Source organism: Limanda limanda, chromosome 3 (assembly GCF_963576545.1).
Source record: "Limanda limanda chromosome 3, fLimLim1.1, whole genome shotgun sequence".
Taxonomy (NCBI): Eukaryota; Metazoa; Chordata; class Actinopteri; order Pleuronectiformes; family Pleuronectidae; genus Limanda; species Limanda limanda.
The window spans coordinates 2,881,213-2,899,551 of NC_083638.1; the positions used below are offsets into that span (position 1 = coordinate 2,881,213).

Consider the following 18,339-nt stretch of genomic DNA (forward strand, 5'->3'; position numbering starts at 1 on the left):
GTTTTCTCTTGGTTCTCCAGCTTCCTCCACAAACACAAAGACATGTAGATCGGAGTTAGTTTGATTGGAGACTGAGATTCAGTGTCAGCAGAGATTGGCTCCAGGCCCCTGAGACCGCTAAAGGATAAGTGGCTACTGGCTGGAGTGTGTGTGTGTGTGTGTGTGTGTTTATACGTATGTATACGTATGTGTACTTAAATATACGAAGACATTTGGTTTCATAATAGACATTCTCATTTTTCTCATTTACATATAAGAGCAAATAGATCAGGTGTGGAGAGTGAAATCCAAGCGATCACTGTGCTGGAGTTTGCCATATATTTATTTATTTACATACAGTGCTGTGAAAAAGTATTTGCCCCCTTCCTGTTTTCTTATTTTTTTGCATATTTGTCGCACTTAAATGTTTCAGATCATCAAACAAATTTTAATATTAGACAGAGATAACCTCAAAACAGAGTCAATACAAAATGCAGTTTATAAATGATGATTTCATTTATTAAGGGGGAAAAGCTATCCAAACCTACTTGGCCCTCTGTGAAAAAGTAGTTGCCCATGAATGAACTGTGATTTACCACATTTTTTGGAAAGCTGAGTTCAATTTTACTAGCCACGCCCAGGCCTAATTAGTGCCAGACCTATTGAATCAAGAAATCCCTTTGATAGAACCTGTCTGACAAAGTGAAGTAGGCTAAAAGATCTCAAAAAGCAACACATCATGCCGCGATCTAAAAAAATTTAAAAACAGATGAGAAACAAAGTAATTGACATGTATCAGTCTGGAAAGGGTTAAAAAGCCATTTCTAAGCCATTTCTATAGTCGAACATACCAATTCCGACTATACCTTGAATAAAAAAATAAAAATAAAAAGTCTAAAAATTTTTTAAACTAACAATTTAGTAGCACTTAAATGGCACTTTAAGTGCATTTTGTAGTTTTGCTTTATTTTTGAAGAAATTGTACTTTCTTGATCCTTGTTGTTCTTGGTTTGTACCCTCGGGTTAAATGCACTTATTGTAAGGCGCTTTGGATAAAAGCGTCAGCTTAATGAAATGTAATGTAAGGCTTTGGGACTTCAGTGAACCACGGTGAGAGCCTTTATCCACAAATGGAGAAGACTTGGAACAGTGATGAACGTTCCCAGGAGTGGCCGGCCTACCGAAATAACTCCAAGAGCACATCAACGACTCATCCAAGTGGTGATACAAAACCCCAGAACAACATCTAAAGAACTGCAGGCCTCACTTGCCTCAGTTAAGGTCAGTGTTCATGATTGAACGATAAGAAAGAGACTGTGCAAAAATGGCATCCATGGGAGAGTTTGAAGGAGAAAGCCACTGCTGACCAAAAAGAACACAAAGGCTCGTCTCACATTTCCCAAAAAACATTTTGATGATCCCCAAGACTTTTCGGCAAATATTCTGTGGACTGACAAAACAAAAGTTGGACTTTTTTGAAGGTGTGCGTCCCGTTACATCTGGCGTAAAACTAACACAGCATTTCATAAAAACAACATCATGCCAAAAGTCAAACATGGTGATGGTAGTGTGATGGTCTGGGGCTGCTTTGCAGCTTCAGGACCTGGACGACTTGCCATAATTGATGGAACCATGAATTCTGCTCGCTACCAGAAAATCCTGAAGGAGAATGTCCGGCCATCAGTTTGTGACCTCAAGCTCAAGCGCACTTGGGTTATGCAGCAGGACAATGATCTGAAACACACCAGCAAGTCCACCTCAGAATGGCTAAAAAAAAAACAAATGAAGGTTTCAGAGCGGCCTTGTCAAAGTCCTGACTTAACTCAGATTGAGATATTGTGGCATGACCTCAAACAAGCCGTTTATGCTCGAAAACCATCCAATGTGACTGAATTAAAACAATTCTGCAAAGAAGAGTGGGCTAAAATTCCTCCAAAGTGATGTGAGAGACTCATTGCCAGTTATCAAAAACCCTTGATTGCAGTTGTTGCTGCGAAGGGAGGCACAACCAGTTATTAGGTTTAGGGGGCAATTACTTTTTCGCAACTGCATTTAGTATTTAATCGGGTTATCTTTGTCTAATATAAAAATTTGTTTGATGCTCTGAATCATTTAAGTGTGACAAATATACAAAAAAAAAAAAAAATCAGCAAGGGGCAAAAGGGGCAAATACTTTTTCACAGCAATGTATATATATATATATATATAAGGGTTGTCCAAATTAAGGTGTTAACGAGGGATGATTAATTTATTGAATTAAGGTGTTAATTATTTTAACGCATTATGGCATGCTCCATGAACCCCCCCCCCCTGTTCTTTTTAAGTGTGAACTGGCTCAACACTGCTTCTGCAGATGGAATCAGATTCAGATTCAGATTTCACATTTCATTTAATTAGGTAAAGGTTTGGTTATTTGTTTAATTTAACAAATCTGAAAGGATTCTCTTGAGGAGTTTCTAACATGTTCATGAGACAAAAGGGGATTTACCAGGGTGAGGGTCACATGATCACGTTTTGTATGAATGTTGTGTTTTCTGATTTTATTCTAACTGATATTTTCTTTAATTACAGACTGGATGGTTGTCGACTCTCAGAGACTCACTGTGAAGTTGTGGCCTCAGCTCTGAAGTCAGACCCCTCACATCTGAGAGAACTAGATCTGAGTGTAAACTCCCTGCAGGATTCAGAAGTGAAGCTCCTGTGTTCTGGACTGGAGAGTCCAAACTGTCGACTGGAGACTCTGAGGTCCTTAAATCCTTCTTCACTTTTCCAACTTTCTTTCTTATTGGTTCATTTTTTATTTAAACTGTCTCAGTTCTGCTCTGCTCACTGTCCCTCAGTCATCTGTCCCTCACCCAGCCTGTCAGTCACGTCCACCTCATCAACTCCATTCACCTGCACTCACCTGCTCCTGATCACTGAGAAAGTGTCAGTAAATAACATGTGGACTGAGGCCGAGCACTCGTCCTCCTGAGGTTTTCAAAATAAGACACATTCTTATTGAAACAGATGGACAGTTGATAATATATAGAAACAAACAGGAAGTGACATCAGGAGCCATCCCTACTTTAAACAGTGTTTAATTACACAAACCTGCTCAGTGACCAACACACAGAGAAGAAGCTGATGAAACAATGGTCCAACATGTCTGATCTGATAATTATCTTCAGGTCACAGACTGGACTGAGGTCAGCAGCATGTTGAGAGTCTGTGTTGACATGATTACGATCCACAACAACAGGAGGACACATTCTAATATTCATATTTCTTTATTCAGGTTGAAGAACTGCAGTCTGTCAGAGATCAGCTGTTCTTCTCTGGCTTCAGCTCTGAGGTCAAACCCCTCTCATCTGAGAGAACTGGATCTGAGTAACAACGACCTGCAGGACTCAGGAGTGAAGGAGCTGTGTGGTTTTCTACAGAGTCCAACCTGTCGACTGGAGACTCTGAGGTTAATTCACTGACTGACTTTTGTAGATTTCATATCTATAATACAGCATTTATACCCAATTGATCTCATTTAATTCTAATTTAACATAATTCCTCTTCATACTTAACTTGAATCCATTCATTAATTCAGCTGTGACATTTTAAATATTCAGCTACTTGTTAAAACAATGAGTTTACTTCTGGATTTCCTAAACCGATCTGCAGGACAGAGACTGGGTCCAAATAATATATTATTACTTAATCAGGACTCGTTTTTAGTCCAACATGTCTGATTATGACGTATTTATCTTTGATGTTATGAGTCTGTGCTGACATGAATATTTGTTTGTTATTTTCACACATGGTCTCAGTTTAATTTACAGTTAAGTTTTATCCTTTATTCAGGTTGTGGAGCTGCAGACTGTCAGAGATCAGCTGTTCTTCTCTGGCTGCAGCTCTGAGGTCAAACCCCTCTCATCTGAGAAAACTAGAGCTGAGGTTCAACGACCTGCAGGACTCAGGAGTGAAGGAGCTGCTTGATCTAAAGCAGAGTCCAACCTGTCGACTGGAGACTGTGAGGTCAGTATTTTACTAATCACAGTCAGTATCACAGATCCAGGGTCTGTGCTACCAAGCAGGATTAGCGAGTACTCAGCGACACTGTGTGTCCTCAGAGTCAGTGTTTGTCCATAGAGACAGCGAGACAGTGTGTGTCCTCAGTCAGTGTGTGTGCTCAGAGTCAGTTTGTGTCCTCAGAGTCAGTGTGTGTCCTCAGAGTCAGTGAGACAGTGTGTGTCCTCAGAGACAATGAGACAGTGTGTGTCACATCCTGGGATTCAAACGTTTCTCATGAAGAATCTTCTTCTCTTCCACTCGTCTTGATAGTAAACAACAGATTCAGATCTCGTGGTTTCGAGTTACTTATCTTGTTCACACATGTTATTGTATCATGGTCACGTTATATATTTTTACCAAATGCCTCCAGGGGGCGCTTTAACTTACACACTGACACAATCAAAGATTTGTTACCAGCTGTTCTTCCTGCATTTAGCAGCTGCGACTGAGTTTGTTTTATCCTGGATCATGTGTTTGTTCTCCTCTGATTTTTATTATAGAACAGTTTGATCATTGTTGTGAAATATGAGGCTCTGCTGTCAGTCAAACTGTCCATGTCTGTGATTGGTCATACACAGTAAACCCCGCCCCTTTTATGTGCACGTGCTCACACAGTGGAACATGTCTTCACCTGTAACAGCAGTAAATCCACCTCTCAGGTGTCCACTCTGCACTTTGACATGCAGAGGACACACACTGAGCTCTTAGCGTGTTCATTCCAACACGTGAACATGAAGCAGAGAGGAAGCTGCTCCACCTCTGAACAGGACTGAAGTCCCTGCTGCTCTTTCTACTGGATGTGCTGCATCACTGACTCACAGATGATGAAGTGAGTCTCTGTGACACTGATGTCTTCTTCTCTCAACAGTTGGTGGGGGTGGTCTTAGGGAAGGTGAGTGTAAACAGGACAGTGTGTGGACGGAGCCTGAGCTGTGTCCTGAGGATCCAGAGGCTGAAGCAGCAGCAGCTTGTGTGTAGAGCAGCTCTGACTGGGCCTTATTGCTGGGAGGCAGAGTGGAGACAGAGCTCCAGAGGAATCAGTTTGGTTTGGAGCTGGGAGCCGGCGGCTCTGCTTCACTGAGAAGATGAAAACGTCTGGACTCATCAGATCTAATCAGTTCAATGGCTTCATGAAAAACATGTAAATTCACATTTTGATGATTTTCATTCTCTCTGGATTCTTCACACATGTGTTCATAACTGATCTGCAAGTTCCTGCTCATGTACAAAGAGATAGAAAGTTTTATACAAGTGTACTTTCTTTCATGTACATCGTTTATACAACATCGGCCGATAAGATCACACTCATCGACATTTATTAACAAATGTACATGAAATAAAAGGAAACGAGGGAATATCCCTTAAAGTGACATTTTTCAATCCACAACGTGATCAACTGCAGAAGAATCATTTATATACAGTCTCTGATCGTACTTCACACACAGACCTCACTACGTCCAGGATGTGATGTCATCACTTGTAACTGTCGGATGTCAAGATGTTGTGTAAACTCCGACAGGACGTTATAATGTTTTATCAATGATTGTTGATTATTCTGAGTAGATCTCATTCAGGTTAAGTTTATCAGAAGATACTGTTTATTTACTCTGTAAAGTCGCAAGTGATGGATCTGACCTGAGGTTGACTTTCTGACCTTCTGACTATCCAAATTATTTAATTCAACTGTTGCAAAAACAACGAAATCCAGTTTGATCATCACGAAAATGTCACTTTCAAACATCAGGTTGTTTTATTCAGTTCGAAAATCTTGTGGCTGCTTTGTTTACATGAATCACTTCTTTATTTTTACACTTCATTAAAGATTACAAATCTCTGTCGGTCAGTTTCTCTCTCTCGCTGGTCCACAGCTGCTCAATGATCAGAAGTTTGTTCCATTCAAGGTAAAGACCGTGGGGATGGTGTGAGTGAGATTGAATTAGATCTGAAAGGTGGGAAACTGAAGGACGCCTAGAGATAACAGGCTTTCAGAGAAGAGGTGAAGAGGTATTTAAAGAATATTGCTGTAATTTGAGGAAAAAATTCTTCCAAAGGAAGTATTGCTGGGAAACATGACTTAGACAGTGAGGGAATATATACCCAGGTTCAACTGTCAAAAAAAAGAAGGAGTGCTATATGTGGTGAGGATAATGAGTCTGATCAGTGTGGGAAAGGGATGCAACCAAACTGTTGTAACTGTGGAGGAAACCATAGTGTGGCATGTGGAGGATGTGAAGTAATGAAGAGCGAGGTAGAGATTCAACAGGTCAGAGAACAAAACACAATCACATATGCAGATGCTGTGAAGATGGTGAAGCAGAGGAGAGGAGGAGAGTCAAGACACACAGATGAAGAACAACTCATTAAGCAGCAAGAACAATCAATAGAGGACAAAGTGTGGGTTGATTTAAAGAAACTAGTCACTTCTATAGCAGGAGTCATACATGCACCAATGGAAACCAAATCAGAAACGTTGAGAATACAAATAATAGTCAAAGCAGCTGCAAATCATGTGAACATTAATGACCTGACTTGTGAGGAGGTGAGAAATGATTTGTATCCCAGACGTGGTTTGTGTGCAAGAAACATGGTTGAAACCAAATGTCAGATAGAATCCTCAATTATACTGTGGCTATGTATGATGGGGGGGGGGGGGGGGGGGGGTCGTTCAATTTAGATCAAACACAATAGTGGAAACATCACCAGGATTATTTTATATTTAATTTCCAAAGATGGATCCTTTCACCTGAGTTTTACACACTGGAGCTTTAACTGGTCTGTGAGCAACTCTCATATCTACTGTAAAGAGAGAGAGGAGGAGCCTGAGAACAGGAAAGTGTCAGACTCCATTTTCACCTGGATGAGCAGAAGGAAGAAAAGTGAGCAGGTGAGTGTGAACACAACTTTCTGAAAGTTTTACTGTCTCACTCTCAAACCTGCTGTTAACATCCGTCTGCTGATCACACCACTCTAAGTTTGTCAGTTCACACCTGGTGACAGACGTAGTTTCATGTGATCGGATCCCAGAGACAGATGTGAACAGCAGTTGTGGAACAAAGAGTCTTCAAAGGACTAATTAACAGAGTTAACTCACAGTTTCACGTTTTATCTTCATCACATCTGTTCATCAAGTGTTTAATAACAGAACCGTTTTTCAGAATCATACGATACAGTCACCTTAGCTGGTGTGTGTGTGAGTGTCAGTGTGTGTGTGTGTGTGTGTGTGTGTGTGTGTGTGGGTGTGTGTGTCCTTCCTTGGTATTTTTGGGTGTGTTTCTTGAACAGATTTGTTAAAGGAATAAATACATTCATCAGAAAAAAAAACTGAACCCTGTAAACAAGCTCTGAATAAACTAAATAAATAAACCAATCTGACTCTGGAGAGTTTGTAAACTGAGAATCCTGGTCCAGTAAAATCTCTAAAACGACATGTGTGTGCGTGCGCATGTGTGTGTGTTTGTGTGTGTGTGTGTGTTTCTGAGGCCCCTCCCCCCCACCCAACGTGTTTTCAGAATCATACATTACAGTCACCTTACCTGGTGTGTTTGTGTGTCTGTGTGTGTTTGTAACTGTGTGTGTGTGTGTGTGTGTGTGTGTCCTCCCTTTGTATTTTGGGGTGTGTTTCTTGAACAGACTTGTTTGTCCGGATTCCTTTGAGCTCACAGTGTTTTTCCTCTCAGACTGAAAATGAGTGGTTATGAGGAGGAAGAGGAGGACAGAGCAGAGTCTCCAGGGTTCAGCTGTGTGTCTCTGAAGAGTGACTGGTCCATGCATCAGCCTCTAACCTTCAGTAATGAACCTGGACCCTCACACACTAAGTAAGAGACCCGCTACAAACATGTGAACCTCCAAACTGAATCCTCAGAGAATTAACCAGTGAATGATGTGTTCTGAATAAAAACTTGTTTGTGTTTGCAGAGGTCAGGACAACAGACTGAGAGCAGAGTCTCCAGGGTCCAGCTGTCTGTCTCTGAAGAGTGACCGGTCCATGAATGATCCTCCAAACTTCAGTCATGAACCTGGACCCTCACACACAGAGTAAGACACTATTTCTACTGTGACCTGCTCTGAAGAGGATCTAGTTTCCTATAGTGTGGCCCCTGCATTAGGACACAGCTTCATTGAAGTTGGTGACTAATCTCTCAGAATCACTCAAAGAGCTCAGACCTCCACCAAGAACCTACACGCTCCTTATGAAACCACTTTTCACATTTCACTAGAGACATGTTTTTATTTGGATCCCTCCCTGATCTGTTTCACAGACCACAACCTTCCACCAAGTTTACTGGTAATCTTTTCAGTGTTTTTTTATAATCCCACTAACGAACAAACCAACCAACACAGAAACACACAAACATAGTGGGTGAAAACAAAACCTCTTTGACAGAAGTAATGACAACCTGTGACTGTGACATGTGAGTTATCAGGACATGTCTTCACAGGGAGAGGAAGAGGAGTCATGTTTCTGAGGAGGAGCAGTCGTCCTGCTGTGCTTCGTGTCAGGACGTCCTGAAGGATCCAGTCTCCATCAGCTGTGGACACTGGTTCTGCAGACAGTGCATCACCTCATACTGGGACCAGTCTGGTTCTTCAGGAGACTCCTCCTGTCCCCAGTGTGGACAAAGATCCAGAACAGGAGCTGGAGGTCAGACAGCCGGTCAGAGCAGCAGTGTACATGTGTCTAATGATGTCTTCACTTCTGACACCAGCACATGTGGTTTTATTTTGTTCCTTCATACAGCATCAACATTTAACATTGTTATAAAAGCACAAAGTTGAAAAGCTTTTATTTTCTGTAGCTTTTCTGTATCTGATGAAAACAATCAGCAGATTCTCAGATTCTCTGTCTCTGACATTGTTTCTTGTCTTTCAGCAGATCGTGGTCTGCAGGAGGTTTTAGATGAACATAAGCTCAGTGTGAGGAGGAGATGTGAACATGTGACTGAAGGAACTGATGAAACAGGAAATAGAACCCTCCTCAACAGGATCTACACTGAGCTCTACATCACAGAGGGACAGAGTGAAGAGGTTAATACTCAACATGAGGTGTGGCAGCTTGAGACGGCTTCCAAGAAGAAGATCCTCCACGACACTCCCATCAAGTGCCACGACATCTTTAAAGCCTCCACTGACCAGCAGAGCAGCATCAGAGTCGTCCTGACCAACGGCGTCGCTGGCGTTGGAAAAACCTTCTCGGTGCAGAAGTTCACTCTGGACTGGGCAGAGGGTTTAGAAAACCAGGATGTGGGTCTGCTGACTGTGCTTTCGTTCAGGGAGCTGAACCTGGTGAAGGACCAGCAGCACAGTCTCCTCACGCTGCTCCGTGTTTTCCATCCAGCGTTACAGAAGCTCACGGCAGAGACTCTCGCTGTCTGTAAACCTTTGTTCATCTTTGACGGCCTGGATGAAAGCAGACCTTCTCTGGACTTCAACCACAGGGAGCTTGTGTCTGAGGTCACACAGAGGTCATCAGTCAACGTGCTGCTGACAAACCTCATCCGGGGGAATCTGCTTCCCTCGGCTCTCGTCTGGATAACCTCCAGACCTGCGGCGGCCAATCAGATCCCTCCTGCATGTGTCGACAGGGTCACAGAAGTACGAGGCTTCACTGATGCCCAGAAGGAGGAGTACTTCAGGAGGAGATTCAGTGATGAAGAGCTGTGCAGCAGAATCATCTCACACATCAAGACGTCCAGGAGCCTCCATATCATGTGTCAAATCCCAGTCTTCTGCTGGATCAGTGCTACAGTTCTGGAGCACATGTTGACCACAGACCAGAGAGGAGAGCTGCCCAAGACCCTGACTGACCTGTACTCACACTTCCTGCTGGTTCAGACAAAGAGGAAGAACAACAAGTACGGTGAGGGACATGAGACGACGCCTCAGCAGCTGACGGAGGCTGACAGGGACGTTCTTCTGAAGCTGGGGAGGCTGGCACTTAAACATCTGGAGGAAGGAAACATCATTTTCTACCAAGAAGACCTGGAGCGGTGTGGTCTTAATATCACAGAGGCCTTGGTGTACTCAGGAGTTTGTACTGAGATCTTCAGAAGAGAGTGTGTGATCTTCCAGAAATCAGTCTACTGCTTTGTTCATCTGAGCGTTCAGGAGTTCCTGGCTGCAGTCTACATGTTACACTGTTACACCGAGAGGAACACAGAAGAAATCAACAACTTCTCTGAAACATATGGGAACACAGACAGTACCTTCTCCCTGGATGACCTCCTGAAGAGAACCATGGAGAAATCCCTCACCAGTACAAATGGTCATCTGGACCTGTTTGTTTGCTTCCTTCACGGCCTCAGTCTGGAGTCCAACCAGAGAGTCTTAGGAGGCCTGCTGGGTCGGACAGGGAACAATTCAAAGATGATCCAGAGAGTCATCAACAACCTGAAGGAGATGCAGAGTGGTGACATTTCTCCTGACAGAAGCATCAACATCTTCCACTGTCTGACTGAGATGAACGACCACTCAGTTCATCAGCAGATGCAACAGTTCCTGACGTCAGAGAACAAATCAAAGGAGAAACTCTCTGAGATCCACTGCTCAGCTCTGGCCTACATGCTGCAGATGTCAGAGGAGGTTCTGGCTGAGTTGGACCTGAAGAAGTTCAACACATCAGAGCAGGGCCGATGGAGACTGATCCCAGCTGTGAGGAACTGCAGGAAGGCTCAGTGAGTTCAGACATCATGTTCAACAGGCCAGAAACAAGTTGTGTGACCTTGACCTTTGACCTTTGCCCACCTGAATATAATGAGTTCCTCTGTCAGTCTAAAAGAAGGATTCTCTTGAGGAGTTTTTTACATGTTTATGAGGCAATAGGGGATTTACCAGGGTGAAGGTCAAACGATCAAGTTTTGTATGAATGTTGTGTTTTCTGATTTTATTCCGACAGATACCTTATTTAATTACAGACTCGGTGGTTGTCAACTCTCAGAGACTCACTGTGAAGTCGTGGCCTCAGCTCTGGAGTCAGATCCCTCACATCTGAGAGAACTGGATCTGAGCTTCAACAGGCTGCAGGATTCAGGAGTAAAGCTGCTGTGTTCTGGACTGGAGAGTCCAAACTGTCGACTGGAGACTCTGAGGTCCTTAAATCCTTCTTCACTTTTCAGACTTTCTTTCTTATTGGATCAATATTTATTTAAATTGTCTTAGTTCTGCTCTGCTCACTGTCCCTCACCCAGCCTGTCAGTCACGTCCACCTCATCAACTCCATTCACCTGCACTCACCTGCCCCTGATCACTAAGAAAGTGTCAATAAATAACATGTGGACCTAGGCCGAGCACTCGACCTCCTCAGGTTTTTAAAATAAGACACATTCTTATTAAAACACGTTGGACAGTTGATACATGTAGAAACAAACAGGAAGTGACTGTCAGGAGCCATCCCTTCTTTAAATAGTGTTTAATTACACAATCCTGCTCAGTGACCAACACACAGAGGAGAAGCTGATGAATGAAACAATGGTCCAACATGTCTGATCTGATATTTATCTATAGGTCACAGACTGGACTGAGGTCAGCAGCATGTTGAGAGTCTGTGTCGACATGATGACGATACACAACAAAAGGAGGACACATTCTAATATAATTTTTTAATCCTTATCCAGATTGGAGGGCTGCAGACTGTCAGAGATCAGCTGTTCTTCTCTGGCTTCAGCGCTGAGGTCAAACCCCTCTCATCTGAGAAAACTGGATCTGAGTAACAACGACCTGCAGGACTCAGGAGTGAAGGAGCTGTGTGGTTTTGTACAGAGTCCAACCTGTCGACTGGAGACTCTGAGGTCAGTTCACTGACTGACTTTTGTAGATCTCATATCTATAATACAGCATTTATACACAATTGATCTAATTTAAATTCTTATTTAACATAATTCCTCTTCATACATAACTTGAATCCATTGATTAAATCATACGTGACATTTTCAATATTCAACTACTTGTTAAAACACTGAGTTTATTTCTGGGTTTCCTAAACTGATCTGCAGGACAGAGACCGGGTCCAAATAATCTATTTTTACTGAATCCGGACTCGTTTTTAGTCCAACATGTCTGATTTAATTTGTATCTTCCATGTTATGAGTCTGTGCTCAAATTAATATGTGTCTGTTATGTTCAGACATGAACTCAGTTTAATTCCCAGTTAAGTTCCATTCTTTATTCAGGTTGGAGAGCTGCAGTCTGTCAGAGATCAGCTGTTCTTCTCTGGCTTCAGCTCTGAGGTCAAACCCCTCTCATCTGAGAGAACTGGATCTGAGTAGAAACGACCTGCAGGACTCAGGAGTGAAGGAGCTGTGTGGTTTTCTACAGAGTCCAACCTGTCGACTGGAGACTCTGAGGTCATTTCACTGACTCCCTTTTGTAGATCTCATATCTATAAAACTGAATTTATACCCAATTGATCTAATTCATTTATAATTTAACATAATTCCTCTTAATACATAACGTGAATCCATTCATTAATTAATCTGTGACATTTTAAATATTCAGCTACTTGTTAAAACACTGAGTTTAGTTCTGGATATCCTAAACTGATCTGCAGGACAAAGACCGGGTCCAAATAATCTATTTATACTGAATCAGGACTCATTTTTAGTCCAACATGTCTGATTTCATATTTATCTTCCCTGTTATGAGAAATTAATATTTTGTGTTATTTTCACACATGAACTCAGTTTAATTTACATTTAAGTTTTATTCTTTATTCAGGTTGGAGTGCTGCAGACTGAAAGAGATCAGCTTTTATTCTCTGGCTTCAGCTCTGAGGTCTAACCCCTCTCATCTGAGAGAACTGGATCTGAGACTTAATGACCTGCAGGCTTCAGGAGTGAAGGAGCTGCTTGATCTACAGCAGAGTCCAACCTGTCGACTAGAGACTGTGAGGTCAGTAGATGGTTTGAGTCAGTCCACGCTGCTTTCATCAGTATTTTACTAAACACAGTCAGTATCACAGATCCAGGGTCTGTGCTACCAAGCAGGATTTGTTGTTATCAGGTTAACTTCAGTTTTAGTTTTTTCAGTCCTACAAAGCTCGTCCACTTCTGAATGAGCTAAATCACCATGGTAACTTCTGATGAACGGCTAACCTGCTCCAGGTTCAGTTGGAGATCAACCTGTATAAAAGCTCCGCCCACTGACCACAGTGACTCTACATTGTTGTGTGGTGCACACTCTCCTTAAAGGGACGGATAAGGGAAGTTTAAATCAACGTCTGGTTGGTTCAGTTGATCTCTAACTCACCCAGAACATCTCAATGTCTCCAGACTCATCCTGTCCCCAAAACACCAGATGCACTCAGTCAGCTTCCTGAAGACAGGTCCATGTGTTTCTATTGAGTAGTGATGTCAGAGGTTTCCACCACAGTGTGTGTCCTCAGAGACAGTGAGTGTCCTCAGAGACAGTGTGTCCTCAGAGTCAGTGAGACAGTGTGTGTCCTTGTAGTAAGTGTGTGTCCTCAGAGTCAGTGTGTGTCCTCAGAGTCTGTCTCCTCACAGACATTGTGTGTCCTCAGAGTCAGTGAGACAGTGTGTGTCACATCCTGGGATTCAAACATTTCTCATCAAGAGTCTTCTTCTCTTCCACTCGTCTTGTTAGTAAACAACAGATTCAGATCTCGTGACCCAGAAATGATTTATCTCGTTCACACACATTATTATATCGTTGTCACTCAATATATTTTGAGTTTCTTTTATTCTGGATCATGTGTTTGTTCTCCTTTGATTTTTATTATAGATCAGTTTGATCCTCGTTGGGAAATATGAGGCTCTGCTGTCAGTCAAACTGTCCATGTCTGTGATTGGTCATAAGCAGTAAACCACGCCCCTTTTATGTGCACGTGCTCACACAGTGAAACATGTCTTCACCTGTAACAGCAGTAAATCCACCTCTCAGGTGTCCACTCTGCACTTTGATATGCAGAGGACACACACTGAGCTCTTAGCGTGTTCATTCCAACACGTGAACATGAAGCAGAGAGGAAGCTGCTCCACCTCTGACTGAAGTCCCTGCTGCTCTTTCTACTGGATGTGCTGCATCACTGACTCACAGCTGATGAAGGGAGTCTCTGGAAACACTGATGTCTTCTTCTCTCAACAGGAGGTGGTGATCTGTGTGAAGAGGACAGTGTGTGTGGACGGAGGCTGAGCTGTGTCCTGAGGATCCAGAGGCTGAAGCAGCAGCAGCTTGTGTGTAGAGTGGCTCTGACTGGGCCTTGTCTCTGGGAGCCAGGGTGGAGACAGAGCTCCAGAGGACTCAGAGGAGGTAGCAAATATATACAGTATATATTCACCTAAATCTTACACACTGGACATTTAATTGCATTAATTGGTCATGAAGACTAGAACATGTTGTCATATAAATACCAGGTAAACACAATATTTGTAAAGAATGCAATGATGTCAAAGTCACAATTATTTTCTATTCTACTGTATTTTTGAACTACACTTCGTCCTACATGTGTAGTCCAAGCCTGGAGCACATGTTCTTTGTTCTGGAGACAAACCAGAGCCTCCAGAACACAGTCTCCCAGCTTCAACGTCACACAGAGGTGTGAAAACTGACCAGTTTCAACCACTATAGGTCACTCTGGGCCTCATGAGGTCCCCAGGCCAATATAAGCCCAGTTCTCCCCCTCTTCTTCCTCTTTCTACGCAACCCTCCTAGAGGAGAAGTGGGGCTGTCCAGCTCACTTACTCTTTCAACTCAACTCCACTCTCTGAGAGGAGCCCACCTCTCTTTCTGCTCAACTTCAATCCAAGCTCTACCAACCTTCAAGCAGGCCTGACTGGAGCAAACTGCTAAATCTTTCCAAAAAGGAACAGCGACGCAAATGCCGGCCTAAGAACAGCACAAGAGCTGCATCGCACAGCAGAACCACAACAGGAGCCGCAACCCAGCTAGACGACTTCACTGGACTTCAAACATCACATCAACCTTTTTTTCCCTTTTCACGGACGGGTAACACTACTGGGCTTAATTATTATACATGGCTAAGCAAATAATGTTTATTCGATTCCATGTGATGTTTGATTCGTGTTGCTGTGATATTTTGGTTATAAGTTATTTGAAAGTTAATGTTAGTTATGTTATGCTCTTCACCGTCTTTCTTTGCATGCCTCTAGTAACTTTCTCTAATTTGGCATCAACAAACACACACACATCTCTCTGACCCCCGCCACATGTCTCAAACATATGAGGGAGATGGTTTATTGCCCTCATAGGAGCCAGCCGCCATTTGTAAGGCAAACTCACTCACACAGACACACACACAGGCATGCATACTCGCATACACATATTCATATAGTAAGTACAACTTTAGTAATTTGTGTTTTAATACTTTATTAACTTTTTCTTTCACAAATGTTGTTTTAATGAATGTTGCATGAGTGTACATTTTGCCAACCTCTACACTGTCAAGAACTCTATATCCTTCAAATTTGATAACTATCTATATGGTCATTTTGGTTATAGTTATTAATTGAATTGTTAATCAGAGATCCAAATTTGTAGTTAATACTTTCATGAGACTTAATCAGTAAATTGGCTATCTTTTCCCTTCCTTTGAAGGGTGGTGCCATGAGTTAACTTTAATCAATTAAAGTTATTTTCTATTAATGTTTTTAAATATTTTCTGATTACCAAATTTATTGAATGCCCGAAGGCACACCATGTAATGGTGTCACATTTAATGCATTATTGAACAACACTACTCTAGATGCATCCACATGTTTTGTGTTGTCATGGTGATTAATTTGTTCTGTTAGAAAACAGTAATAAAGTTAATTGTCTGGTGACCAAAATGTCATCTCACTATAAACTATTAATAAACTGACATTTACATTTAAAAAGGATGTGAAGTATCTGGACTTTTCACAATTATTCAGTTTGCATTGGAAAATTTCCCCGGACCAATCACACGCATGGAAGATACACACAGGCTTAAAACCACTGACCTTAATAAATATTACATTCATGGATATCCCAGGATACTTTTGGCCCTGCAGTGTCAGAATTCAAATAACTTGGAAACCTGGAAACAACCATTACAAAAGGGCAAATTTATTTAAAGCACTTACATAGAAAAATATGATTGATTTGAGTCAACAATAATAAATAGAGCGCCTGACTGTCCCCAGGCCCTGTCAGTACAACAGTACAATCAATATCCAGTTTCACAATACAGCAAAGGCACTAGCATTTACCACAATCAACAACAAGTCAATGGCAGCGGCGTGGGAGGGGGCGGGGCTCCACAGGACACTCGTCATCAGAACACAAACTCAGACCGAGCCCACAGCCGTCACTCGTGTTCTGCCCCGACTCTGAATTTCAGTGGAACTCAATGTGAATCACTGCTGTTTGGATGAAGGATCATGAAATAAAGCGACGCTCTGATCGATTAAAAGAGGATTTTTAACAGAATTAAAAGACGATACAGATGAAAAAATAAAATAAAAGTGGATGTTAAAGCTGGTTTCCCCCCAGGAGAGGCGACAGCGTCTCATCAACATGACTGGCTATCAAAATAAAATGAAGTTTGTTCTGCTTTTCAAAATAAACCCTTCAATGAACCTGCATTTACACGGAGAGATGCTAAGAATCAGTTACTTATTTAAATTTATAAATATCAACACGGTCGATGGGAAGGACACAAACAAACAAACAAACAAACTTTGAAAAAAAGAAAAATCAAAACAGGTAAAATCCAACTTAAATGAAATGACAGTTTCCATCTGCTACGTTTTAAAATCAGATCATTAAACTCCACGTCTTCTCTCCTGAGTCTGTAAATAAAGATGGACTACAAGATAGAACGCCCCCTTGTGGCTAGCTGCAGTACATTTTGTAAATCCCGCCTCTTTCATGTTCGCAGATTGGACATGGACCAAACAAAAACAAAAGTTGACTCACACTGATTAAGTGTTCATGTTTCTAATAAGTTTGGTTTTAATTAGTTATTTAATAACTGGTGTTTAGAATTATGTTTTTGATTAAACTGTTCATTCTGTACTGAATAAAGAATCCCATTAATTCATTAATCAATGATTCTGATACATTCTCTGTGTTTTAGTAATTGTGAAAATAAATGATTCCCTTATTAAATATATGAATGTATTGCCTTGATACCGTGGATTCACTCCAGTTTTGTATGGCAGGAGGAAGTGGAGATGTTTCGTCCATCTTTATTTAAAATCACTGATCGTCTTTATATACATTATTATTATTACTATTATGTAGTAGCAAAGCAAGGGGAACAGCTATTTTGATGCATACAAAAAATACAGGTTAGCCCAGTGGTTCTCAAACTTTTTCTGTCATGCCCCACTTTGGGTCTAAAATATTTTTCATTCCCCACCCGCTCCCCCGCCCCAACAAAATGGGCAAAGTTTAACATGTGTATTTGCATAACATACACATGAACATTAAATCCACATTACTTTCAGGAATTTCTGACAAAAAAGTTGTTTGAAAATCCTCTTTCAAAGAACTTTTTGTGACATTTGTCGCTTCTTTCAAAAAATAGTGCCATAACTTTGCTTAAATTCAACATAATTGAAGTTCTTTTGGTGACATTTATCACTACATTCCTCCATCAGTCTGTACTTTTTCAATAATAGAGAAAAAATTTATTCAATTAAAATCACTTTGTTACAAAGATGATAAAGCTCAACCAAAAAGAACACATGCATGTGACTGGGGTGTAATGTTTCTAAGTGTCTTCTTAATTTGTTTGGTTTCATAGAGTTTTCACTTTTCAGACATAAAATACACACTGGTCTCTCCTCATGTCCGACCACATTGACTGTGAACCCAAGAGCAAGACAGGTTTCATCGTACTTTCTTTTCAACTTGGTTTTTGAACACTGTCTCTTGTTTGTCCCTGACCGTCTGATATTCAGTGTGTGGGTAGTCAGAGAGGTCCTGAACACAGGCATATCAGTCTGACTCTGGAATTATTGATTGATTATTAAGTATTTTTATAGTACTTTGAAATATCCAGAAATTACCTACTTGAAGCTACAAATGTGTGACTTTTATTTAGTAAAATCTCTTCATTGATACAGTAAAAATGCTTTTCATAAAAATGACACAGGTAAGACGATACTTCTTCTGAATATAATCCAATACATTTTACTTTCAATTATGCATTTTTTATAGGCGCCATGTTAACAGTTTATTTTGAAAACCGGACGTAGGCCCACATGTGTTCTTCCTCTAACTTCGAGTACTCAGCTGCCGTTCCCGGTCTGGGCGTTTTGGATGCGTTTACCATAAATGTCAGTATATGAGTGCAGTAGAATTTCTGTGTCAGCTGAT

General features: G+C 41.5%; 1 protein-coding gene across 1 annotated transcript in view; it reads left to right on the plus strand.

The window, feature by feature from the left end:
* LOC132998811 (NACHT, LRR and PYD domains-containing protein 3-like) overlaps nt 1-12,375 on the plus strand; it is a 35,019-nt gene extending 22,644 nt beyond the window's left edge. Inside the window, exons 7-12 of the mRNA XM_061068558.1 lie at nt 2,551-2,724; nt 3,257-3,430; nt 3,814-3,906; nt 11,028-11,108; nt 11,634-11,807; nt 12,189-12,375. Coding sequence (XP_060924541.1) covers nt 2,551-2,724; nt 3,257-3,430; nt 3,814-3,906; nt 11,028-11,108; nt 11,634-11,807; nt 12,189-12,375 — 883 coding nt within the window. The remainder of the gene's footprint in view (nt 1-2,550; nt 2,725-3,256; nt 3,431-3,813; nt 3,907-11,027; nt 11,109-11,633; nt 11,808-12,188) is intronic.
* Nucleotides 12,376-18,339: the final 5,964 nt, after the last annotated feature.